Source organism: Xenopus laevis, chromosome 7L (genome assembly GCF_017654675.1).
Source record: "Xenopus laevis strain J_2021 chromosome 7L, Xenopus_laevis_v10.1, whole genome shotgun sequence".
NCBI classification, from domain to species: domain Eukaryota; kingdom Metazoa; phylum Chordata; class Amphibia; order Anura; family Pipidae; genus Xenopus; species Xenopus laevis.
This window is the reverse complement of record NC_054383.1, coordinates 8,051,400-8,078,225: the sequence shown is the minus strand read 5'-3', so window position 1 is coordinate 8,078,225 and position 26,826 is coordinate 8,051,400. Positions and strand designations below refer to the sequence as shown.

The following is a 26,826-nucleotide window of genomic DNA, read 5'->3' as shown; positions in this document are numbered from 1 at the left end:
GAGAGGAGCTGCATGCGTCTTGGCTCTTGCTAGGAAGGGCCCTTGACCCTGTCTTCCTTTGGCCCCTAGTGATAAGAGACCATTTTTGAGGGGAGTCATAGTTCCCCTTTAACCAAAAATCAACTCCAGCTTGATTGGGACATCATCATATACATTGTGGAGCTGTTTTTATCATTGTGGGTGCATCCTCTGTACGACCAGGTCCACTTGATTCTTGAATTGCACAAGGGCGTGGTCCCTTGTAGAGATAACGTGATACTCGGCTTTTATTTTCTTACTTGTAGGTAATGTCCCCACAAAGCTGTGCACTCATGCACATGCCAAAAAGAACATACAAGGCCTATAAAATACAGAAACAATGATTGTAGTCTAATTAGTTGCTATGGGTAACTGCATTGGCAGGTTAGTACCTATATAAATAAATAAGCCCCAGTGTGGTGCTCACGGTCTATGGTCACTCATTACGCAGAAACGGTGAGGCAGAGAGGGGGTTCCATTGTGAGCCCAGGCATCAAAGGGGCCCATATAGGGCACACAACACTTTGCGGAATCACTTGGACGATATGCAGAGTTACATTATGACGGTATAGCTCTCGGGTACAAGATACAAATTTGTCTTCCTTAGGCGATTGTAATGTCTGAAGACAATCCACAGAGAATGGAGGAAAGGAGAGTTGCGCCAACAGCAAAGGGAGCATTTCTAGAGGGTCAAAGCAAACAGGCTCATATCTGGAGTTTAATGTTCTTTTTCACCTTTAATAGCAGAGAGCTGTGTGTTTATAAAAGGGCATGTTTGATGGATGGGAAAGAAATATTTTTCACACTGGTGAACTCTGGGATTAAATATAGACACAAACCACCTTAGCACACAGCCAGAGCCTTCAGTTCCCCACAATATGACGGGACCCCAAGCCCAATGCCATTACAGATCACCCAACAGCCGTCCATGTGAATGACACCCTAGTCCTGGTTACAGGGCCTCCTCCCAACCACAGCATGGAAACATGGTCCACAGAGAACTTCGAGGTTACGTCCCCTGCAACAGATCAAGCAATAGGGGGAGAAAGGGGAACCCTACAGCCACATAAGAGTGGGGAAAAATGGTAAATCAACGTTGCTCAAATTAACCATGAATAAAGTCCACACGGACCTAGACACTGCAAAATGAGGCTCCACTCCTTGCGCTCACATCGAGGGCCGACCAGGGACAGGGCAGCTGGGAATTAACTCTGTATACGTTGGTAGAAGTAAATGTAACCCAGGTCTTTGGGAGGCTTCTCTGAAGCACACACTTTCTGGTCATTATAGATCACCCACCTGCCACAGACAGAAGATTAAAAATAGGGTTAACTTGGCCTTTATTTTTCTATCTAGCTTTTCATTTAATTTGTTACTCTGCAACCCCCCCAACCCAGATTTTAAAGGGGAACTATCACGAAAATTAAAATTTAATACAAAGCTTCATCATACTGAAATGAGAACTTTTCTAACACAGTCAATTAAATATTCTGTACAGTTTCTGAAATTATCAAGTTTATCTTCACTATTCCTCTCTCAGCATCTGTTTCTGTGCATTCTTTCTTCATGACTAGAAGATGTATTAGAGGTCACTCTATTAAAATCACCAGACATCGTGTCTCTCTACATGCAGGATTTGTGCAAAATGCAGTTATTTTGTTAGATTTTGTTTGTACTGGAATCAGTTATTTGAGTGAACTCTAATACATCTTCTAGAAAAGGTATCCTCCCCCCTATAAGATATATTGGATCTAACTGTCAATGAATATCTGACACCAACTCCTGCATGAAGACAGAATGAGGAGAAACAGATGCTGAGAGAGGGACAGTGAAGATAAACTTGATTATTTCAGAAACAGTATCACATTTTTAATTGATTATATTTAGAAAGTTTATTTCAATATGAAGGTTATATTAAATTTTCATTCCCCTTTAATATTAACAGTTTCTCCCTGTTAAGGTCCCAGTAACCAGGCAACTGTTTGAAAGATTGACTTTAAAATTTATGGAAAAGTGCACACAAGGAACTCCAACCCCCATGTACAACCAATGGAAACGGACTTCAGCCAAAAGAGTCATTATTTCTGCAAGTTTGCCTTGATATATTTGGCCAATGTAATAAAAAATGAAAGAGAGGGGGGCATTTCAAGACAATTGAAGCAACAAAAGTAGGAAGGATATTTCAGATAAGAAATAAAGAAAAGCAAGCAGCCCTGAAAAAAACACTCCCAGCATACCTTCCCTCCTTCTTTATATGACACACGTAATGACCGCACATGGTGGATGTGCCCATGTGACTGATGAAGGCAAAAAGCTCATATCCTGCAAGAGACAAATTAAGATTAGTGGAAGGGAATGATAACAGTACAAGGTCATAGAAATCCACAATGAGCCTGCATTAGTTCCCAGCAAAAACAGGTGACAGTTTCAGTAGATGTCCATACCTTCTGGCTGGAGGTGCAAAGTTGTTAAAGGAGAACTAAAGCTTAACTAAAGAAGTAGCTAGAAATGTTGTACATTATGTTGTGTGCTTCTGTACCAGCCCAAGGCAACCACAGCCCTTTAGCAGTAAAGATCTGTGTCTCCAAAGATGCCCCAGTAGCTCCCCATCTTCTTTTCTGCTGATTCACTGCACATGCTCTGTGCTGCTGTCACTTACTGAGCTTAGGGACCCACTCACAATATACAGTACACATAGAATAGAAATGTCACAATATAAGGCTGATTAGTAATTAAAACACATAATTACTACATGGCAGCACAGAAACCAGTGAAATTAGCATCAGAATTTAATCAGCAAACCTGTAGCATCAGCTTATATTACAGCCAGGGAAGCTCATTTTCTGCTGGATAATTAGTGACGAGCCCTAAGCTTAGCTTCTTAACAGCCAATCAGAGCCCACTGAGCATGTGAGTGTCACAGACACTTTCCAAGATGGTGACCCCCTGTGACAAGTTTGAAGTCCTGGATTATTGCTGCTATTGAGATGCCGAAACCTTAAGATGGTGCAATAAGTTTAGTATATAGAATGACATTTTTATCCATATTCATTTTTAGGTTTTAGTTTTCCTACCCCCCCCCCCCCCCTTCCATAGTGATCACTCCTTATAGTGATCACTCCTTAAAAATACAGTACTGATACGGGGCAGGTCTGGACTGAGAATCAAAATAGGCCCTGGCATTTCAGGTAAAGCACAAACAACCCACACAGAGGCCTAAGCAGCCCCCCACTAACCCAATAAATAGTGACAGCATTTGCCAGAACTCACATACTGCCAGTATATACACCAAGCACTGCCATCTTTTAACTATCTCCCAGCTATGTCCCTGCACAGATTGCAAATATGAGCATGTTAAGTTGGGAATGTTCTCTCTTGGATTAGCAAGGAATACGTGGACTGCTCAGTTACTATAAATCTTGATATTGGTACTGGGAAGGAATGCAGGCTCTTTATGGATTTGTATGGCAGGAAGGTCAGTGACCTACATTCTGGAAGTTGTAGACTGGAATCCCTGTCACTACACTCTAGTGAGGACCCAACTACGAGAATAAAACATATGCCCCCTTTATTTGCCATTACAGAGACATTCACTGCCAGATGCCAAATGGAACTCTGAGGAAGTGCCTGGTTTTTTGTGGGCACGAAGTTTAGTTTGCTGCACACCCACCACTGCTTTACCACCGTGTATTTTTTTAATAAAGTCGCATTTTGATATCAACACTTTGGCCTCCCGTGGATAAGTCTGTCAGCGCTGCAAGCGGGTAATGTATTCCTGTACACTCACTGCCAGCTCCATCCCTCACACGAGGTCCTGCAGGAGGGAGACTTTCAGACACAGACTCTGCAGCAGAACGACCCTCAGATAAATCCATGGAAGCCTCAGCGTCTAAGTCATCGATGTGAGAGAAGATCCAGTCAACAGCGCGTTCCAAGTTGTTGTTCTGTGAAGGAACATGTGAAATAGCAAAAAACTGCAGAAATGAACTAGTATGGGAAATAGGTGACCGTAACTCGACACTCGAGTCTGGAAGGTGTAAACGAGATACTTACAGTGGCACGGAGAGCTTTCACTGCTTGCTCCTGGGAGAAGCCCATGGATATTATTGTCGCTACATGTTCCTCAGATGGTGGATCCCCTCCAGTACTAGCTGATAAGGGTGCACTAGCTCCAGACATAGGCAAGGCAAAATCTAATGGTTGGAGGAAATAAAATAAAGAAAGATAACCAAACTGATACACATAAAGTGATCACACAATTACCCAGCTGCAACCATTGTCTTCAGGCCACTGCCTATGGGCAGGGTCAGCTGCCAAGGGTACGCCAAGGGGCTCCCGACGGGTTGGTCAGTTAAAAATCAAACCTTCCCGATAGATATCGTGGCCAGAAATCGATCGGGAAGACCTGTTGGAAGCCCCCATACACAGGCAGATAAGCTGTCAATTTGATCCAAACGACCGATATTGGCAGCTTTATCTGCCCGTGTATGGCCACCTTAAGGGTCAGGCCACACTGGGAGTTTTGGGGAGATTTGGTCGCCTGGCGGCTAATCGCCTTGATCACACTCGTCGATTTGTTTTCCGAAGTCGCCCGAAGTTTCCTCGTGAGGCAACTTCGGAAAACGAATCACCGCGTGTGATTAGCGCCCGCGTTTTTTTCATTTTAGCCGGCGCAGAGTGAGGGAAGGTGTTTGGGGAGATTGGTCTCCGCAAAAACGAGGCGATTAGTCGCCAGGCGACCAAATGTCCCCAAAACGCCCAGTGAGGCCTGACCCTTATGGGGTTATTTGTAAGTCAATAATAAACACAGCTGACATGATTCAGCCAATCAGATCAATGACAAATAAACAGTTTCAGAGATAAAGGCATTTCCTGTGGGATCTATTTGAAAACCAGAACACGGCTCCGCCTGCCTAAAAATCTAGAATCAGGTGCCCCTTAACTTCCTACAAATATTACCTGGATCATCCATGTGTGACATCACCCATGTCATAGCAGCCTCCGCCCCGCTGTTGCCCGTGTAATACACAGCTTTCCGGCACGCCTCTGCTGGGAATCCCATCTCTATCAACTGCGTAACCACCGACTCGTCCAGCACTGGAGCTACAGATAAAAGCCTTATTTAGACAGGCAAAAACAACTGCAGGAGGGGGGGAGAAACAGATGTGACAAATGAAAAGATCTAGACCAAGGAATGATGGGTAGGGAAGATGGAACACAGGCAGGACAGCAGAATGGTTATCAGAAGAGCAAGCAAGCAAAGGGAACTGGAAATGAAACCGGCAGGGAAAGAGGGAGACAACAAACAAGTTCAAAGTGAGAAACAGATGACATGGAAAAGGGGGTGCACAGGCAAGTTGTCGCATAGGAAACAGGTAGCACCATTACATGGGGTGTTGTGACACGTCACATATAATAGGGAATGTAATTTCAATAATATGTTATATGGGGAAGGAAATTATTGAAAGCACGTGTTAAAGGAACAGTTTACTGTAAAAATAAAAACTGGGTAAACAGATAGGCTGTGCAAAATAAAAAATGTTTCTTATATAGTTAGTTAGTCAAAAATCTAATTTATAAAGGCTGGAGTGATTGGATGTGTAACATAATAGCCAGAACACTACTTCCTGCTTTTCAGCTCTCTTGGTTTCCACTGGTTACCAGGCAGAAACCAATCAGTGACTTGAGAGGGACACATGGGTCATATCTGTTGCTTTTGAATCTGAGCTGAATGCTGAGGATCAATTGCAAACTCACTGAACAGTTTCCCATGTGGCCCCCCTTCAAGTCACTGACTAACTCAGAGTTAGAGAGCTGAAAATCAGGAAGTAGTGATCTGACTGACATGTTACACATCCAGTCACTCCAGCCTTTATACATTACATTTTTGGCTAACTAACTACATTAGAAACATTATTCATTTTGCACAGCCTATTTATTATATAGTTTATTTTTACACTGAACTGTTCCTTTAAAGGGGAATGATTTAACTTCCGAAAGGGAAAGAGCAAGCTTTTGGGTTCTACGAGAGAAATGGAGACTGGAGTCCTGTCTAACTGAAAAACAACAGCAGGGACGCATGCAAGACATGCAATGGGATGGCAGCGGGGAATGGGATTTTGTGCCATGTTGACTAAAAAAAATTAGAAAAGAACACAGCTGGTGGTGCAGGGAGAATTCCAAGGGTACACCAATGGGATCGCAGAGTAGCAGATCCTATGTACTAGCAAAAGAGTTAGAATGACAAAAGACTCAGGTTCATGAAAATCCCCAAAGGTCCATAACACTACAAAATCCCATCCCCAAATGATAATGGATATGAGATGATAAACACAGCACACGTCAAACAGTACAGCACACACCACATAGCAGATTAATATCCAGTTAAGCGCATGTCCCACTCCCAGAATGCATCAAATACACACACTTTCTCAGTTGTGCAGTGTTAATCATTGAACTGCAAAGCAGCAGCGATACAGGCCCATGCGGAACATGCTAACATTCTGCAGCAGAGGCAGAGACAGGGTGTAGAAGGAGAACAAAGCTAGTGTGCAGAATCAAACAGTACATGAGCAGTTCACTGGGGTGAAGAGAGAATAGATGAGCAAGCAGTGAGCTGATACAACTAGACGGAAGATGGTGCTAAATGCCAAGTAGTTATCATAGGCAGAATGCTAATAGAGAGAAGTACACTGTGCAGGGGTGATTGCACTGCAGGCAAACAGACAGCAGCTCTGTTCTGAGTGCAAGTATAGGACCGAGGTAATGGGATGAAAACAGAAGACAGAGTCACTGGACTAAATTGAGGACAGAGGCTACATGCCGGGAGCAAAATAATGTACAGGTAGTGCACAGAAGGACAGAAGCATTATTCTGTATGCATGTAGAAAACATAGGCAAATTGGAGCTGCAAGCTAACAGGCAGAGTAAGTGAACTGGATACAAGCAATGGTGAATGGGACTATGATGCTGGGATCAGACAGGATTGCATGGCACGAGCAAACATCGGGTGGAGCCTCAGTGCAGGAAGAAAACCAACAAGGAACGTGTAGCTCACATTAAATTGAATATGTTCTCTAAAAACACACAAGCAGGGATGCAAGGAAAACGCAAAGAAGAGAAGCACAAAGATGGGACACAAGCAGGTGGTAAAGGAGGGTGTACGAGGCCATGGAGGGAGGAGGTATATCTGGGTACAGACACAGGCTAGACGTTATTCATATGTTTACAATGGGGTATGTCGGGACACAAGCAAAGGGTAGAGGTCATACACTAGGTCACAACAGCAGGTACTATGTCTGGGCACAAGCAGATGAAGTGTATTCTGTTGCAGCCCATTCAGTCACTCACGGGGAACACACAACCATCACATGTGGTCCCACGAGAGGCGGAAACACTAACATGTCGGAGAGGAGAAGTGAGGGGAGCAGTACGAGTCGTCATCGTCGAGGCCATAGAAACCAAGGCTACCTTTGGGCTCGTCGGGTGTGACCAATGGGGGGGCAACATCAGGGAGCTCCTCTTCCCCCCCTTGAAGCCCCCCACCCCGAAAATCAGAAAGATCCAATTCATCTGGGACATCAATAGAGACATCTAAGTGCAGAGGGAGGAAGAGAAACCGTTAAATCAAACACACCTGAATTATTACTTCCCGTTTACATGCAACGATGAGCAGCCCTCATCATGCCCCTGACATACAGCTCACAACTCTCCCCTGACATACAGCTCACAACACTCCCCTGACATACAGCTCACAACACTCCCCTGACATACAGCTCACAACACTCCCCTGACATACAGCTCACAACACTCCCCTGACATACAGCTCACAACACTCCCCTGCCTGTAATTTGCAGTTCAAAAACTTTAGGAGGGCTGTTATTTACCTTTGCCTGGTTTAAAGAAATATGAACCCCTGTTAGATCAGTCATTACATTTTTCCAATATATTAATTTAAACTAGACCTATGTTTGTTACAGGACTATTCACAGGGAATGAATTACACACAGGATGAACTATGTACCCTTTGTCACTGCAGTAACTTTATCTGACCAGCCTACTCTATCTCTGTACTTTAATGATCTATAGTGAATCTAATTATAGGAAGAACTCTGCAGTCATGTGACCAAACCTCTAAACCATTGATTATCTTTACTACCTATATTTCAACCTGAATATGCTTACTTTGGCATTAGCTCTACTATGGACCATCCCAGGGGTAATTTAATCAATTCCACATCAGTAGTAGCACAGATATAAAAATCTGATCCAATGAACTTTGTGTACCTAGGCTGCTTTATGTTCCTCTGAACTCTTCTCAATTAAATGTATGTGGGAACAGATACACCAGTGCAGAAACTATGCTGCTACATTGTTTATTTAACACATGTTTCAAGCTGAAAAAGAGCCCACAGCTCGAAACGTGTTAAAGGACAAGGAAAGTTAAACTAAAGAAGAAAGAAGTAGGTAGAAATGTTGTACATGATGTTTTGTGCTTCTGTACCAGCCCAAGGCAACCACAACCCTTTAACAGTAAAGATTTGTGTCTCCAAAGATGCCCCAGTAGCTCCCCATCTTCTTTTTTGTTTGATTCACTGCACATGCTCTGTGCTGCTGTCACTTACTGAGCTTAGGGATTAACTCAAAATATACAGTACACATAGCATATAAATGTCACAGTATAAGGCTAATTAGTAATTAATATGGATAATTACTACATGGCTGCACAGAAACCAGTGCAATTAGCATCAGAATTGAATAATCAGCAAACCTGTAGCATCAGCTTATATTACAGCCAGGGAAGCTCATTTTCTGCTGGATAATTAGTGACGAGCCCTAAGTTTAGCTTCTCAACAGCCAATCAGAGCCCACTGAGCATGCGAGTGTCACAGACACTTTCCAAGACGGTGACCCCCTGTGACAAGTTTGAAGTCCTGGATCATTGCTGCTATTGACAAGCTGGAACTTTAGCCTCGTGCAATAAAGTTCAGTATATAAAACATGGCATTTTTAGCCCTATACATTTTTAGGGTTTAGTTCTCCTTTAAATAAACAAAGTAGCAGCATAGTTTCTGCACTGGAGTATCTATCTGTTTCCGCAAACATTTTCTTTGGCATTGCAACCTTACTTTATTGAGGACATAAAGTTTGGGAACTAGATATTGGAATAATCAATATCTTTGCAACATGGTCCAGCAATTTACGTATTATTGAAACTCTGCTCATGTAATAGGTTCTTGGGCCCATTTTAGAGGTTGGCTGGAAGGTATCCACACAGCCTTGTACAAGCCAATGGCTCCCAAACTGTGGGGCAGACATCTATCCCTCCTTGGAAGGGACCTAGAGCCAGTTAGGATGAGAGTTCTTGCAAAAACCCTTTGAATCTGCTAGATACTTCTGATTTGAAGGTTAGTAATGGAAAGATTTAAAGGGCATGTAAAGGCAAAAAAATAAAATCCCATTTTTACTTTCTTTAATGAAAAAAAAAAAACCTATTTCCAATATACTTTACTTAAAAGATGTGTACCGTTTTTATAAGAAACCTGACTGTATGCAGTGAAATTCTCCCATCATTTACTGCTGTGGATAGGAATTGTCAGACGGTCCCTAACTGCTGAGCAGGGAAACAATCATACTTATGAACAGCAGGGGGAGCCCCGCTTTACTTTTCAGCCATGCAGAACTCAAGCAGCTTTATGTTGATCCCTAAGCAGCCCAGACCACACTGAGCATGTGCACAGTCTTAGTCTTGCAAAGATGTTTAAGTTACAAGATGGTGACCCCCTGTAGCCAACTTTGAAAGCATAAACCATTTGTTTGATTAGGCTTGTGGTGCAGTAAGTTCATGTTTATGTTTAGTATACAAAATACAACATTTCTAGCCTTATTCTATTTTAGACTTTACATGCCCTTTAAGGTAACCATGTATTTCCTTTGGCCAATTTAGGAAGCTTTGAATGTTGAAAAATGCTTTAACGTACCAAGGTGTTTTGAATATCAGTCCCAGTCTACTTGTTTGAACACGGGAATGAAAGTAAGAATCAGAGCTCTACGATCTCATGAGTTTAAGTAACCACCTCTTGCATGAAACATTCAGCTTAAGCCGTTTGCATAGTGCACCATTACTTACCCAGTTTCTTAGGTACCCAGTCAAGGCCAAAAGTGAACTTCTTGATTTGAATGACCAAGTAATCAGGAAATGAGGCAAATCGGGAAGTCCTGCAGTAGAGAGGGAAAGAAAGAGTGAAAAAAATGTGGCCAGAAATAAGATTTTAGAATGTTGACAGCAGATGGGAGAGAATGAGATGAATGTAGACAAGATTTGTCTGACCCTGAGGGACCTGATCATTTACATATTTAGCAATCAAATGCCCATTCTCTTGCTAAATAAGACAAGGATACAGTGATGGTTTAACTGTAATCAAGCAATTATTTTGGACACTGCTGTTGATGTGGGAAATTCACCTTGACATGAAATGTAAAATGTATAAAGATAATGAGGTTCCCTGTGCAGAATCATCAAAGTAAAAGGAAACTCGGCCTATAATTTGGCTTTTGTTCCTTTTAAACAAGCCTTTTATCCATTGTCCCATGTATCTGTCACCTTTGCCTCTTCCTACTTACTTGAGTGCATTGGATTTGGCCTGAAGAGCGGCGCTCCAGAACTCATCGAGCTGCTCGGGGGCAGCAAATGCCTCCAAACAAGATGTAAATGGAATACGTGCCCGGACTAGTTCTGGAGGGGGGCGATGCTCACGTTCAGCCTGGAGTCGGCATTGCTCATATGCAGACAGCTCCTCTGTGCATCACAACAAACAGTATTTTGAAAAATGCAGAAGAAGCCAAGGCCACATCCCACAGTCAATTCCTGCTTGGCCCTGTCTGGTTTTAGCAGGGAGTTTAATTGGTTAATATAGACAATAATTGTTCTAGGTCTCCTCACTGGCAAATACACACACACAACAGAATCTCAAATGTATAAATGATACTGATTTTAAAGGGAAATGACAATTTATTATAAGCTTCCTCATACAGAAGTAATACACTTTCTAAATACAATCAATTAAAAATTCTGCATTGTTTCTCTTCATTCCGTCTCCATGCAGGAGTTGGGTGTTCTAGATCCAGTTAGATCCAGTATATCTTATAGGAGGGGGCTTCCTTTCCTAGCAGATGTATCAGAGCTCAATCAAATAACTGATTCCAGTACAAAGAAAATTAACAAAATAACTGCCTTTTGCACAAATGCTGCATGTAGAGAGACATGATGTCTGGTGATTTTAATAGAGTGAGCTCTAATACATCTTCTAGGCAAAAGGAGCCCCCCCTATAAGATATATTGGATCATTCATCGGACACCCAACTCCTGAATGAAGACAGAAAGAGGAGAGAAAAATGAGAGAGGGATAGTGAAGATAAATTTAATTACTTCAGAAAGATTTTTAATTGATTGTATTTAGAAAGTTTCTTATTTCAGTATGCTGAAGCTAATTTTCGTAATAGTTCCCCTTTAATCGAGTACAGCTTCCCTGCCCTGAGAAAAGCGTACAATCACCAACACCTGAAATATCATATGTTAGTGCTTGTGGCTGTCGCTGTTCATTTATGTCACAGTCACTAGTAACAACAAGTTAAAAAGCAGTCATAGGTCATAAGCAGAGAGCAAATATCAGTGATTCCCTGGTCCCTCCCCTCCTTGTGTTCCTCAAGCTCACCCTTATTGAGTGCAGCCTCCATGGGAACAGGAAGTTGCAGCATATACTCAACCCTCTGTGTATACTTCACTTTCTGAGACACCAGACACTTAATCTTCTCTTCCACCAGGAAACGGAAAACTTCATTAGGGTTGGATGAGCTGCGGCAGTTCCTCTGTTGGAAGCACAAGGATGGGTAAGAAAACATTATTGGAGTGATCCCATCCTGATGCCCTAGTGATCTACACTGCAATTCACTGGCATGATACAGGCAATAAACATGTCCAGAAATATTATCGTATGCAGTATCCCTGCTGTCCTTGCACTGTGTCCCAGAGCCAGGGAGATATACATGTGTAACACTTATGACAGAAGGGGGAGTTTATTATTCAGATGAAGCTAAACTAATCACCGATACACGTATAAACATCTGAGGCTTCAAAATGTCAAAAATATGCAGGCAGCTGAAAACTTACCTCAACCATATTTATAAAGTGCAGGAAGAATTCCTGAGCATCTTGTTGCCGGTTAGTGGAAAACTCGGGATGTCCCTTCCCAATAAGTGCCTTAAACATTCTTGGAGCGAGCCCATCCTGGAGACCCTGCATAAATAGAAACACAGAAAGAGATATGTAAGCAGACAGAAGGGAAAGAGTACATACTTATCCATTAATCTGAAATGTCAGTATGCAGGCAAGTAAACAATGCACACACATATCGGGGTACAAATCACAATGAATACTGCTTATTTTCTTATAAAGTCCCATACTTAAAGAAGAACTAAACCCCCCATTAATCAAAAATCCCCATCCCCTTCCGTCCATTGGCCCCCTCAATGCTTTTTCCCTCCTTAGTAACTCAGTGGAAAAAGTATCCGTCATGTACCTTGGCATATTCATGCAGAGTAGCGCAGCAGATCTCTTCGGCGCCATCATCTGTATCTTCGAAAACTCTTCTTTTCCTTTGGCAATCTTCAGAGCTTTCCGCGCATGCGCAGTAGACACGAATACCAGAATGGTCCCAACTGTGCATGCGCGAAAAAGCTCCGTGCCGGCACTCACTTCCGCGAGGAACCAGAAGATGGCGCCGGAGAGCTCCGCAGCACTACTCTGCATGAATATGACAAGGTACATGACAGGGAAACTTTTTCCACTGAGTTACTTAGGAGGGAGAAAGCAATGAAGGGGGCCAATGGACGGAAGGGGATTTTGATTAACTGGGGTTTAGTTCTCTTTTAAAACATAATGAAGGAGTTATGACCTATAAATGTTACCTTATGTTCTGGAGCTATGTCACTGTCTTTCTCTAGAGCTGGCTTTGAGTATTCCCCAGATAACAGACCATGTCCAAGCTTAGCTCTGATGAAACAGAAAATAAGTAGCATTTTTCACAATGCCCAAATAAAGAGTTCGGCACATTTATGCACAGATCTAGTCTATGTCTTGTCTTGCCCATTAAGAACCTTATTAAATGATGGTTATCAGAATGTGCCTACACTCTACTGATGTTTAAATATACTTGCCTTGTGGCCAAAACATATATAGTTACATAGTAAGTTAGGTTAGTCCATTGAGTGCAACCTTTTAAGTCTATATATAACCTGCCTAACTGCCAGTTGATCCAGAGGAAGGCGAAAAACCCCATTTGAAGCCTCTCCAATTTGCCTCAGAGGGGGGAAAATTCCTTCCTGACTCCAAGATGCAACGGGACCAGTCCCTGGATGAACTTGTACTATGAGCTATCTCCCATATCCCTGTATTCCCTCACTTGCTAACACCATCCAACCCCTTCTTATACCTATCTAATGTATCAGCCTGTACCACTGATTCAGGGAGAGAATTCCGCATCTTCACAGCTCTCACTGTAAAAAAACACTTCCAAATATTTAGCTGGAACCTCTTTTCTTCTAACTGGAATTGGTGACCAAGTGTCAGCTGGAAGGAGCTACTGGTAAATAATAACATTTCACAATATTTACACAGACCATTCCCGTGCTACTATTATATTCGTTGCATACATTAAACTGTAACCATGCAACAGCAGAGAGGCACATTTTCATACATAAATGGCTGCCAATTACAACAGCTGCCTCTAGGGGGGCACATTCTGCAAACTGTCACCTACACTTGGGTGTTGAAGTCTTGCGTTGGATCAGCAGGAGACTTATGGTAAATCTGCTCCATACGTTCAACGTATCTGCCAAAAGTAAAACCAGAGAATACATCAGCTGGCTTCTTTGAGATCGAGGACAGTTCTCCTTTATCTACTTACACTGCTCACTAAGCACTCACTTGCGTTGGAAGGCCGGGATGCTGAAGATGACTTGCATGGTTGAATTGAGGTAGCAGCTGTTTCCGAGGTTCTGGATGCCTGTGTACCCCGAACCATAGAGGGGCTGCAATTGCACACCTGATTCCTGAATCACCTCCCATTCTCCGATTCGTTGGTTCATATCAATTTCCAGTTCTGTCATGGTCTTATCCGTCTAGAGAAAATGGGGGGGGGGTTAAAAGAAATAAACTCAAAACACATGCTCACTCCCAAAGCAGAAAACTATTCCAACCTACTACACAAACCAAACAATCTAGTAGAATTTGGTTTAGCAACCTTCTTCTGGGTGTTAATCTATTCTACACCCATATTTACAGGTAAAGAGATCTGATGCTCGGTACTTCCTGTTCCTAAATTGTTCTCTTTTCCATGATCAATAGGGATGAGGCATTTTCATTGCATCTTCAATGTATGAGCACTGTAAAATGGCAGAATTTTAGCAATTATAATAGGCTTCTTCTGTACTAAACCTCTTTAGGAAAATGACAGAGCACATTTAACCACTTTAAAGGGGAAGTAAGTACATTTTTTAATTAAAGTATATTGTAGATAGGTTTCTTTTTTTTATTAAATAAAGTAAAAATGGGATTTTATTTTTTGCCTTTACATGCCCTTTAAGCAGCCCAAGAGGTGAAGACTGTGTTTTATGGACCTGTATAGATCACAAATGTAGATTATAGTATTAATAGCTACCCTGGGAAACTCTCAGTATTCATGAACTAAATCTCAGCATAATGGCCAATAACTAGTGTCAGTGTTACTGGGCTGTTTGCAACATTTACAAAAAAGCGGCAGCACTTTTATACCATTATTATGCAGGATATATTGGAATTTGGTGAAAATGGATGGAGTCTAATATCACAAACATACAAGTATAGTTGCCTGGCCTCTCACTCACCTTCTGCATCTTCATCATATCAATGCCAAAGTGTGAGAGATGCTCTGCCAGGTTAGGGTCCAGAACCATATCATCCTCATCGTAGGAATATACATCTGGAAGGTAAAAGGCTGACAGTCAATGTAGTGGACATGATAAAAGCACAAGGATACCTACTGTAATATTGTAAAAGCAATAAAGGTACACTCAATCCAAACGAGCTATAAATATTACAAAAGAGTAAAGCCTATAAATAGTAGTAGACCTTCTTTAAGATACACAAAGAACTAATAACACATCTGTCCAAAGAGTTCAAAGGTTGTAAATCCTATGGTATTAACGCATTGGGTGCAAAAAATACAAGTTCTATATATAGGCAAAAGCACTAATGTAAAGAGATGAAACCAATCTGCTCCATTGTTAAAGGATAAATAAACCTTTTAAACAAGTCAGGGTGCTTTTGTAAGAACCTTTGCAATGTACATTCATTATTTATTATTTTATCATTCCAACAGATTAAAGGAGAAGCAAACCCAAAAGTTAAAAAAAAAAAAAACCCCCACTCTCCCTCCTCCCCCCAGTCTAAGTGTTACCCCGGGCAAATGCCCCTAAGTCTTTACTTACCCCTCCGTACAGATTCTGTCCAGCGGAGTTCACTGGCACCATCTTCTTCTCTCCGGTAATCTTCGGAATAAGACCAGCGGAGCGGCGCATGCACAGTTGGAGAAATTTTATCTATCTCGCGCGAACTGTGCATGCGCCGAAACTCACGAAAATTGCCAACGCGCCGGTCTCATTCTGAACATTACCGAAGGAGCTGAAGATGGCACCCGTGAACGCCGATGCCTGAATCTGCACCAAGGGGTAAGCAAAACGTTAGTGGCATTTGCCTGGGGTAACACTAAGGCTTGGGGGAGGGGTGTCTATGTAGGGTAGGGGGTTAGGGGTTTTTTAACTTTTGGGTTTGCTTCTCCTTTAAAGAGATACTGAGCATACATTAAAACATTTTTACATCTATCATAGTATTGGCTTTGTTTGCGACTTATAATTTTGCCATAAAGTATTTGCTCAAAGCTTTTACATTACCCAGCTGACTTCCCGTGCTCGTCAATGAGGGGGCTGCCATATTTTTGCAGCTGGAGTCCGTTAGCATTAGAAACTTTAACTGACAGGCTGAGATGGGACAGTCAGGTTGGCAAAACGGTCAGGTTTAGGAACATCAACTAAAAATTATTTACAAAAACAGACCTCTCAGTAAAAAACGATAAACATGACCTATTGGTAACTTTTAACGTGCATTCATATTTAAAAAAATCGTTTTTAGCGTCAATATCACTTTAAGGGTTACAAGTACTGTTAATATGAATGAATTTATTTACAACAGCACCACCTGCTGGTCATTTTCCCACCAGTCTGAAAGAATGTTCTTCTGGTTTGGGAAAAAAAACAGAAACCTTTCCCCATTCACTTCTCCAATTTCCAATATATCCTGCATAATAATGGAATACAAGTGCTGCAGCTTTTTTGTTGCACACAGCTCAGTAACACTGACACTAGCTATTGGCCATTTGAAGATGCTGAGATTTAGTTCATGAATACTGGGAGTTTCCCAGGGTAGCCATTAATACTATAATCTACATTTGTGATCTATACAGGTCCATATAAAGCAGTCTTTACCTCTTGGGCTGCTTAAAGGGATACTGTCATGGGAAAAAAAAAATTTTTCAAAATGAATCAGTTAATAGTGCTGCTCCAGCAGAATTCTGCACTGAAAACCATTTCTCAAAAGAGCAAACAGATTTTTTTATATTCAATTTTGAAATCTGATATGGGGCTAGACATTTTGTCAATTTCCCAGCTGCCCCAAGTCATGTGACTTGTGCTCTGATAAACTTCAATCACTCTTTACTGCTGTACTGCAAATTGGAGTGATATCACCAACTCCCTTCCCCCCCCCCAGCAGCCAAACAAAAGAACAATGGGAAGGTAACCAGATAACAGCTCCCTAACACAAGATAACAGCTGCCTGGTAGATCTAAGAACAACACTCAATATTAAAAACCCATGTCCCACTGAGACACATTCAGTTACATTGAGAAGGAAAAACAGCAGCCTGCCAGAAAGCATTTCTCTCCTAAAGTGCAGGCACAAGTCACATGACTGGGGGCAGCTGGGAAATTGACAAAATGTCTAGCCCCATGTCAGATTTCAAAATTGAATATAAAAAAATCTGTTTGCTCTTTTGAGAAATGGATTTCAGTGCAGAATTCTGCTGGAGCAGAACTATTAACTGATGTGTTTTGAAAAAAACATGTTTTCTGATGACAGGGTCCCTTTAAAGTGGCTAAAGGTAAATCAAGAGAGCTGAAAAGCAGGAAGTAGTGTTCTGGCTTTTATGTTACACATCCAGTCACTCCAGCCTTTATACATTACATTTTTGACTAACTAACTATATTATATACATTATTTATTTTGCACATCCTATCTACACAGTTTTTATTTTTACACTGAACAATTCCTTTAATATGTTGGAATGAAAAAAGAATAAATAATGAATGTACATTGCAAAAGTTCTTAGAACAGCCCCCTCGTCAATTTTACATTCACTTATTTTAAAGGTTTACTTATTCTTCTATTATTTATTCTAAATGAATAAATGTCTGCACAACTAGCAGTTAGGCAGGTTATATATAGACTTGATCAAGGTTGAACTTGATGGACATGTGTCTTTTCTCTACCTAACTTACTGTGTTACATCATTTCAGGTGATTCTGTTTTTTGCAGCGAGATTATACGCATTCCATCAAGAATAGTGGGAAAGCACTGAAGACAAGACCTCTGATTTCTGTGCAGATAATTGGTAAGACTCTTTCTTATTAACATGCACAGAGACTCACTTTGCTATTCATTTATTCTGTGAATGGTCCCTATAGTACATATACCAAGACAACCTCTACTTGTAGTTACTTCTGAGTTATAACATCAATGTGCTTCTGTGTAACACCTTTAGAGAACACACAAGAAAGCCTTCTCCAAATATTTTTTTTTTCCTGAACACTTTTTTTTACTTATTTTTTTATTACTGAAGTAAGGATGCACCGGATCCAGGATTCGGCCAATCCTTCTGCCCGGAGGAACCAAATCTGAATCCTAATTTGCATATGCAAATCAGGGGCAGGGAGGGAAATCGCATGACTATTTGTCACAAAACAAGGAAGTAAAATACACATCTCACTATGTATTCGTATACTGCTGAGATGACAATAAAGTTTACTTTGAGTTTACTTCCCCTTTCGACCCCTAATTTGCATATGCAAATTAGGATTTGGTTCGGTATTCAGCCGAATTTTTCACGAAGGATTTGTGGGTTCGGCCAAAACCAAAAATAGTGGATTTGGTGCAGAAGTTTGATACTTTTGGTTACTTTGTGTTCAGTGTAAAAACCATTATCCTCAAGTTTAAAGATGACTTTATTTTCCCTGCATCTCTCCTACTTTGTCTCTCAGACTTGCCTTTAGCAATGCTAATATAACTGCCCACAAACAGGACAGAATCAGGGTATGAACAGCAGTTCTCTGCCACAGTACTGACCTCCTCCATCAGGCGTAATGGTGCCTAGTTTCACTGCTAAAGGGAAGCCTGTTTCTTGGTAGTGCTGTAACGCGTGATTATTCCCTCCGCTGCCGTCAAAGTAACGTCTTCCACAAAAGATGGCACCGTCTGTCATATTGAGCCATAGATTCTCCCGCAGATCACATACACTGCACTTCCATCCGCTGTGAGCAAAAGTCCCAGGAAAGAGAGTGCGACAGACAGAGAGTACGTGAGACACGGGGAATGAGAATGATAGAGAAGTCAAAAGGATGTGAGAGTTAAGAAAGCCCCATTAAAACTAATCGACAATCGTACTGTGCAGAGCAACTAAAATCCTTTATGTGTCTTAAGAATGAACTATACTTAGAAAAAAATTACTTTCGCAAATATTTACTAATACGGAATTATATAACAACACTTCCTTATTCTAAACTCAGCCCACTATCGAGCTTTGAAAGTTACTTCCAAGATGGTTTGAGCATAAAAAAGGAGTGTCAAAGATTTATGGTCTTTTAGGAGAACTAAAGGAAATACAGAAAATTCCACACATGCTTAAATGGGAACAAAAACTTTACGGAAAACATCCAAACAAAAATTTTGAATTTCTGACTTTCCAAATACTAAACGCTTGTAGACTTTTGATTGCTAGATATTGGAAAAAACAAGATGACCTAGTATTATCCAAGTACAAAGAGAGGTGACTAACAATTTAGAATACGAAAAAGCAGTACCGCGAAGTTTAAAGGGGGAAAACATTTTTTAGAAGCTCACAAACTTTGGCTGTCCAAGGTCAATATATACAGTTTATATACAGTTTATATGTATTGTATGAATTGTAACTACCCTGAGAGACATACAGATATAATACAGGTTACACTACCTTTACTTTTTTATTTGTTTGTTTAATTGTGTGTATATTATTTTGATTAACTCAATGAGTATACCTGCAATGATTTAAACCATTATATACCAATATAATGTTTGTATTGTTGAAAACAAATAAAAAATAGTCTACAAAAAAAAAAAAGCATGTGAGAAACAGAGGTCAGAGTATGGGAGCTGTCTATATAAACATGGCAGAGCTATAGACAGGGGGGTCTTTAACATGATAGTGTAAGGGGTGCTGACTCTTACCAAGGTGGAATACGGGGAACTCCCTGAAGCTGCTGGAGATTGAACGCATGTTTGGAAACCTGCCTCACTTCCCCATCCCACGCCTGAATTTCCTGTTTCCGGGAGGCAGAGTCAGCAGACAGTATGGCATCAATAGCAGACGACACCTGAAAAGGTCAGAACTGCGTTATTAGCGGCGTAGTATAAACCTTAAAGGGGAAATATGGGGGGGGATTCACAAAAGTGGTGATATTGAGAAAAATAAAAGTGAAGATAAAAATGTTGGCTTTCCCACCAAATTCACAAACCTCTCTCTTGTCTTGTAAACAGACACTTTTCAGATTTTGTCTTTCGCACAACATTTAACATTTTTTCAGGATAAACTGGGCTTTCAAAAATCTGCCTACATGTATGTGTAATTCCACTTCTGTAACAGGATAGAAGGATCTAAATATAAAAAAAAAAAATATTTTGCATAATATAGGGATTTGTATCAGAAATATTTTTATTATCTTAGGTCATGTGTCTAAGTGCTGCCAAAACTAAAAAAAATTGCCTGGGAGGCTTTACTTTTCCTTTAGCTAATATAGTCACTCGAATTGCTAATATTGCCTCATTCATTAAGCTTAAACCAGTAAAATAATGCAAGTGTAAGTTGAAAACTTTTTACATATCAAATTGTAGAAAATTCACTTTTTCTGTTTTATCTGTGTTTTACTTGTTCTGTTAAAGGGGTTGTCCGCCTTTAAATTAACTTTTAGTATGATGTAGAGAGTGATATTCTGAGACAATTTGTAATTGGTTTTCATTTTTTATTATTTGTAGTTATTTAGCTTTTTATTCAGCAGCTCCCCAGTTTGTAATTTCAGCAATCTGGTTGCTAGGGTCCAAATTGCCCTAGCAACCATGCATTGAGTTGAATAAGAGACTGGAATATAAATAGGAGAGGGGCTGAATAGAAAGATGAGTAATAAAAAGTAGCAATAACAATACATGTTTAGCCTTACAGAGTGTTTGTTTTTTTAGCCGGGTCAGTGATCCCCCATTTGAAAGCTGGAAAGAGTTTGAAGAAGGCAGCAAATAATGAAAAAGATATAAAACATAAAAAATGAAGACCAAGGTGAACCACCCCTTTATTGCGGCTTTTACACCTTTAGGGTTAGACAGAAACTTGTGCCCTGACTATAAAATGCTAATCCCTATTAATATGATAATAACTTCCCAATGGGGCACCTACAGGAGGTGTGAAATGAAGATTGGCTGAACGAAAGCAGAGCAAATTTGATCTGACACGTGGGAAAGCGTTTTACTGAGCTTTAGTCCATTTTTAAAATGTTGGTGCAAAAACAACGTTTTCTCCCATTTTTATGTCGTTTGAAAGACAAATTCATAAAAGTGTCTGCAAACTTTCTTTCACTAAAAAAATATGAAAAGTGGTGGTTGAGTCGGAATTTAGGCGGATTTCTGTTTGCGGATAGTATTTTAAACCAGTTTATCACCACTTTTACTCTAAAAATAGGCTCTCTCCACTTTTGTGAACCCCTCCCATAGTGTCATGTAAACAATAATATATTATATATGGTGCTGGATTTAAATTTGAGATGAAAAGACAGTAAGACCTTTACTGGAGCTCCCCTTATAGATCCTCTCTGGTCTATGTGTTACAGTAGTATGTGGGTAGCCAATCACAGCTCTGCCTCAAACAGGGCAAGTGAACTGCAGTTCTGACAAGCAGGGCAGCCATCAGGGGGGAGAGTTGTAGGGGGCCCGAGGGTGAGGGGGGCCCGGCCACGCCACACTTACTTGATTAGTCGGGCCCCCCATCTTTCTGAGAGCTGCTGACTTCGGGAAGGCATGAACGTTTAAGGGGTCCTGGCCACCAATTTTCTTATAATGTGGGGGGATGGCCCTGGCCACCAATTTTTATTCTCATGTGGGGTCCTAGCCACCAATATTTTTTTAATGGGGGGGGGCCCTGGCCACCAATATCTTTTTTTATTTTTTATTAACATGTGGGAACCCTAGCCACCAATATTTTTTTTTTTGTTTTTTTACTGTGTGGTGGGGAGGGCAGACCTGTAGGTGGGGTTTGCGGTGGGCGCAGCCCAGGGGGGCCTAGGAAATTTTGTCGTATGGGGCCCTGTGATTTCTGATGGCGGTCCTGCTGACAAGCCACAGAGCTGTTGGCTGTCCACCCACCAGATGGGGTTTGGCTGATTTCCTACAAAACAAACTTGAGTGCCACCAGCTTGAAAGCAGCCGGCAGGATGAGGAATGGTTGGCTGGTGCTGCAAAGTTTTTGGGGGAAAAATAATTGGAGCAACATAAGCGGTAACATTTAAAGACACAGCCATTCATTGTAGAGGTGTAGAATGCAATGGTAAATTATTTATTGACCCTATTCTTGACCCTATAATTTGACATTAAGATACAGACACAGCTCATATAACCCACCCGATCCCTGACCATCTCCGGGAGCCCCGACAGTCCATCCCGTGGAATCTCTAGGAACTCGGGCAGAATGACCAGCTTCAGCACTTCCTCATACTCACACTGTTCCTCAGTCATGTCAAAGCCACCCTCCATTCCTACAGAGAAAGAGAAGGACACAAAGAAGGGACTATAAGAATGACAAAAGGAAAAAGGGGAATCAAAATTAATTAATAAAAAATAAATACAAAGTTGATTGTGTCACTTCCTCTTCGTGCCTGGTTCACACTATGCAAAGCCCTGCACTCTCCATAATCAATTGCAAAGCCCCAGGACATCTCGTAGCATTCATAAAGCAAGACTCAGTACCTACCAATGGCTAAGCGAGTCGGCTTCTTGCGTGGAGGGTCTCCTGTGCCAGAATTAGATTCATCGGATTTCTGCAGAATACAAAACTGATAATGTTACCCAAACCTTTGTCTCCTAGAATGTGACTGGAGAAGCAGGGAGACCACGTGGCTGTTTATACTGAGCTTATAAAGGTCATCTCTCTTACCATTTTAGGAGTTCTCTTGATATTCAGAAAGGCTCTCTGCCCAGTCTTGTTGTATTGCTGCTCAACATAGGGTCTCCCAAAGCCCAGAAATGTGTTCATGCAAATATATAACCCGCTGTCTGTTTCCTACAACACAGGAGAACAACATATCAGTGCATAGCTGGACACGGAATGAAAGTTAAAACTTAAGTAAAATGTAGTCAAAGCACAGAAAACAGAACCATGCAACATAGGGCAACAAAGCGGGTAAAAGATATGGAGAATCTCGGCTATGAGGAAAGACTGGCCAAATTGGGGATGTTCACGCTGGAGAAGAGGCGCTTAAGGGGTGATATGATAACTAGGTATAAATATATAAGGGGATCATATAATAATTTCTCTAATGCTTTATTTACCAGTAGGTCTTTCCAGCTGACACAAGGTCACCCATTCCCATTAGAAGAAAAGAGGTTCTGCCTAAATATTGGGAAGGGGTTTGTTACAGTGAGAGCTGTGAAGATGTGGAATTGTCTCCCTGAATCAGTGGTACGGGCTGATACATTAGATAGGTACAAGGAAGGGTCGGATGCTTTATTCACCAGTAGCTCCTCCCAGCAGACAGGAGGGAGCCAATGAGATTAGAGGAGGGAAAGGGGTGTTACAGGGAGAGCTGGGAAGTGAATCAGTGGTACAGGCTGATACATTAGATAGGTATAAGAAGGGGTTGGATGGTGTTTAGCAAGTGAGGGAATACAGGGATATGGGAGATAGCTCATAGTACAAGTTCATCCAGGGACTGGTCCCATTGCATCTTGGAGTCAGGAAGGAATTTTTCCCCTCTGAGGCAAATTGAAGAGGCTTCAGATGGGGTTTTTCACCTTCCTCTGGATCAACTGGCAGTTAGGCAGGTTATATATAGACTAAAGGTTGAACTTGAAGGACGTGTGTCTATTTTTCAACCTGACTTACTATGTTACTATATAGTATAAATATAAATATTTAACTTATGAAATGTGAAAGAGGATGTGACATGGAGGAAAGTTAACTTAATGGCACTGGCATATGTAGTAGTGGGAAAAAAAACTCAGAAATGTCCACTGATTTCAACAGCCTGGAACTGGCAGTCAGCATTTGCAAGCAACAATCACCTGACACATGAGTACACCCACAATTTCAGGCAATTGTCCTTTGAAGGACAACGGAACACAAGGAGATTAGTTGTTTGTAGAAAATTGGCACTACCTCTGGAAGACAAATACCTCACCACCCAGATGCAGTGGAGTCACTCATATATGAGCAAGCTCTTCATGTATATTAGGATTATTTTACAATTTGTGCACAGTTTAAGGGGCAGTTTAATTGCATGATGCAGAAAAAAAGTATACAATCTCCAATTCAACAAAACGAGTTAAATAAGAAATACCCAGATACCACTCTCTGCTACATGGTAAAAGTGAATATGTCCCTAAAGGGTAACATAAAAAAGCGAACGAGCCAAATACTAAACAGCAATAACCGATGCGTCAAGTCATACAAGTTTCGTTGGTGGTATTTGCCCCTTTAAGGAGGCCCATGTTGGCTGCTTCCACACCCATGAAACTCCAGCCTCCTCATACTCGGACTCCCATCATGGATCCCGGTCATCCCTACTCCACCTCCAAGTAACGAGCCAAGTCCAGTCGATACATATCACTAGGGATCCTCAATTTGCTGCTGCCCCATGTGTCTGAACTGTCACTCACAGCATCCAGGTCCAATCTGAGATCCATAATAGGCCCTGGAATTTCCTCAGGGGCCCATATAAATAGTGAGTGGCATTTGCTTAAATCCACAGATTGCCAGTCTGGGCCTGTCAGCCTCCCATAACAGCACAAAGTCACTGGCCACTGAACTGGAGAACTGGAGAGATCCACAGTCTGTGAAACAGTAACCCGGCCTTCTATATGTGTGTGCATTGCATTAAAGGAGAAAAATTGGTTAAAGTAAGTAAGTTTTATCAGAAAGATTTATATTAATACACCAGTAAACACTCAAAGTAATGCTGCTCTGAGTCCTCTGACAAAAGAAACACAGCATTTCTTTCCTTCTATTGTGTACTCATGGGCTTCTGTATCAGACTTCCTGTTTTCAGCTTAAACCTCCAGGGCTAGGGCTTGAGCATGCTCAGTTTGCTCCTCTTCCCCCTCCCTGCTGTAATCTGAGCCCAGAGCTATGAGTGAGCAGGGAGAGACTCAGGCAGGAAGTGATGTCACACCAACCTAATATGGCAGCTGCTATCCTAAACAAACAGAGAGCTTCTAGAGCTGTTTACTCAGGTATGGTAAAACATTCTACAGAATAAATATAGTGTTATAGCTTGCACTATTGTGGCTAATCCATAGGCAATAAACTGCTTCGGTAGCTTTCCTTCTCCTTTAAACAGGTATAGGGAAACGTTTAGACTGATCATATCCATACACTACATTTCTAATGCTTTGGTTGGATTTATTACAAGCAAACAAACAGCTGAAAAGTAGCATATGTTTAAATAGATGGAATCGATTTTCCATGTTGGATTGTCATAAAACATTATTATTATTAGTGATGCACCAAATCCACCCCTGAATCCTTCTTGAAAGATTCGGCTGAATACCGAAGCAGATCCTAATTTTCAGATGCAGATTAGGGGTGGGAAGGGGAAAACATTTCTTACTTCCTTGTTTTGCGACATGCAAATTAGGATTAATTTAGGCCAGGCAGAAGGATTCAGCCGAATCCTTCTAAAAAAAAAGGGACGAATCCCGAACTGAATCCTGACAGATTACCGCATACTCACACATGATTTGTGGTCAGTATTACAACATGGATTCCTGATCAGATAATAAAAGGGCTGCTGGGGGTCCAACAAACGACGCCTGTAGAGTAAGGGCTGATATGAAGCTGAAAGCAAATGTCCTTAACATCCTCATTCTAAAGGCAGTTCATGAGAAGCTTTAAAGTGCCAGACATTAGGCATACCTCCCAACCGTCCAGTTCTGAGCGGGACAGTCCCGCTTTTGACAGCAGTCAACCCGCAGTCCTGGATATGTACTGATATGTCCTGAGTTTCTCTTTGATCTGCTGCACTGAACTGCCAGAAAAAGATACAAAAGTTTCTAACTTAATTGGCTCTTGGCAGAGAGCCCAGAATACATACTTAACATAGTTTTGGAACAGTTTTAGATCAGATAAGAACTTACACAACTTAAAGGGAAATTCACCTTCATTAGCAAAACTGTAATAACACATAAAAAGCACAGAAACTTTCATAACCTGCCAAATTTTGTAAAATGGACATGGTGATTAGGGTTTTTTTTTGTCCCTCTTTCTGTTTCACAGATGTTGGGAGGTATGCAATAGGATACAGAACCTCTGTCCCTCCCTCATTTGCTTTCAGCATGTCCTTAGCGTGTAGGGAGACTCCACTTGTAATGTAATTTTTTCACATGGGTCATGTGAAACTACAACTCCCAGCAGCCCCCACAGGATTCTGCCACAGACTGAAGGTCTCCAGGCTGGGGAAGGCCAGACAGAAAGGCTGAGGAGTGTGTGGGATTACTCAGGGCTACAATGGAGACATCCCGCAGAATGTGTAAGAGAGTTACCGGAGTGTGGAAGGAATAGGCACATTCATCCTTGTGCACACGGTCCCCAGCCCGAGGTACCCGAATGGTCGGCAGCACAGACAGCAGAGCATCTTTCACATCAGCCATGACTGCAGTTCCTGGACAGCTACGAGTTGCCGCTTCCGCTTCCTGTGACAATCTCTTAACTTGGTCATAGTCTCTGTGGTGACTGAATGATACAATGCGCCTGCGCACTAGTTGAAGTGGTTTGTGGGCATGCGCGGCTGGTTAGGGTTTGGTTTAACGGTTTGGGAAGGGTGTGGGGGTCTCGTCGTTTATAGAGAAAAACGCGTCTTTTATCGAGTGGAACATGAGTCTAGTGACAGAAATGCCACGCGGGGGCAATGTAATGGCATATGTACTTAATAAGATAAGAGAGTGGTTTGTGAGGAGAAATGAGGCCAGACTGGAGCTCTGTGACTAATAAACACCAAGTTGTGGCCAGTGATGGGAATCTCACCAATAACAGTGACAACAACAACACAAGGCAAATGCTGTATCTGGCCCTGAAAATTACCTTAAACTTATTTCACAAAAACTGTACAATATAAATCAGTGTAAAAGGCTGAGTGTGGGAAGAGCAGCCACCAT

General features: G+C 41.5%; 1 protein-coding gene across 4 annotated transcripts; it reads right to left on the bottom strand.

Moving 5' to 3' along the window:
* Positions 1–735: 735 nt before the first annotated feature.
* On the bottom strand, positions 736–26,826 carry usp5.L (ubiquitin specific peptidase 5 L homeolog). Of its 4 annotated transcripts, none has more exons than XM_018224553.2 (20): positions 26,215–26,812; positions 22,613–22,738; positions 22,430–22,496; positions 22,081–22,214; positions 19,648–19,793; positions 18,511–18,695; positions 14,941–15,035; positions 14,003–14,196; positions 13,836–13,907; positions 12,985–13,069; positions 12,188–12,313; positions 11,733–11,886; positions 10,642–10,816; positions 10,148–10,236; positions 7,489–7,611; positions 4,978–5,121; positions 4,072–4,211; positions 3,806–3,962; positions 2,256–2,340; positions 736–1,317 (listed from the first exon to the last, which is right to left on the bottom strand). In XM_018224553.2, exons 1-20 carry the CDS (start codon positions 26,320–26,322, stop codon positions 1,224–1,226), a joined length of 2,499 nt encoding a protein of 832 aa, XP_018080042.1. In that variant the 5' UTR covers positions 26,323–26,812; the 3' UTR covers positions 736–1,223.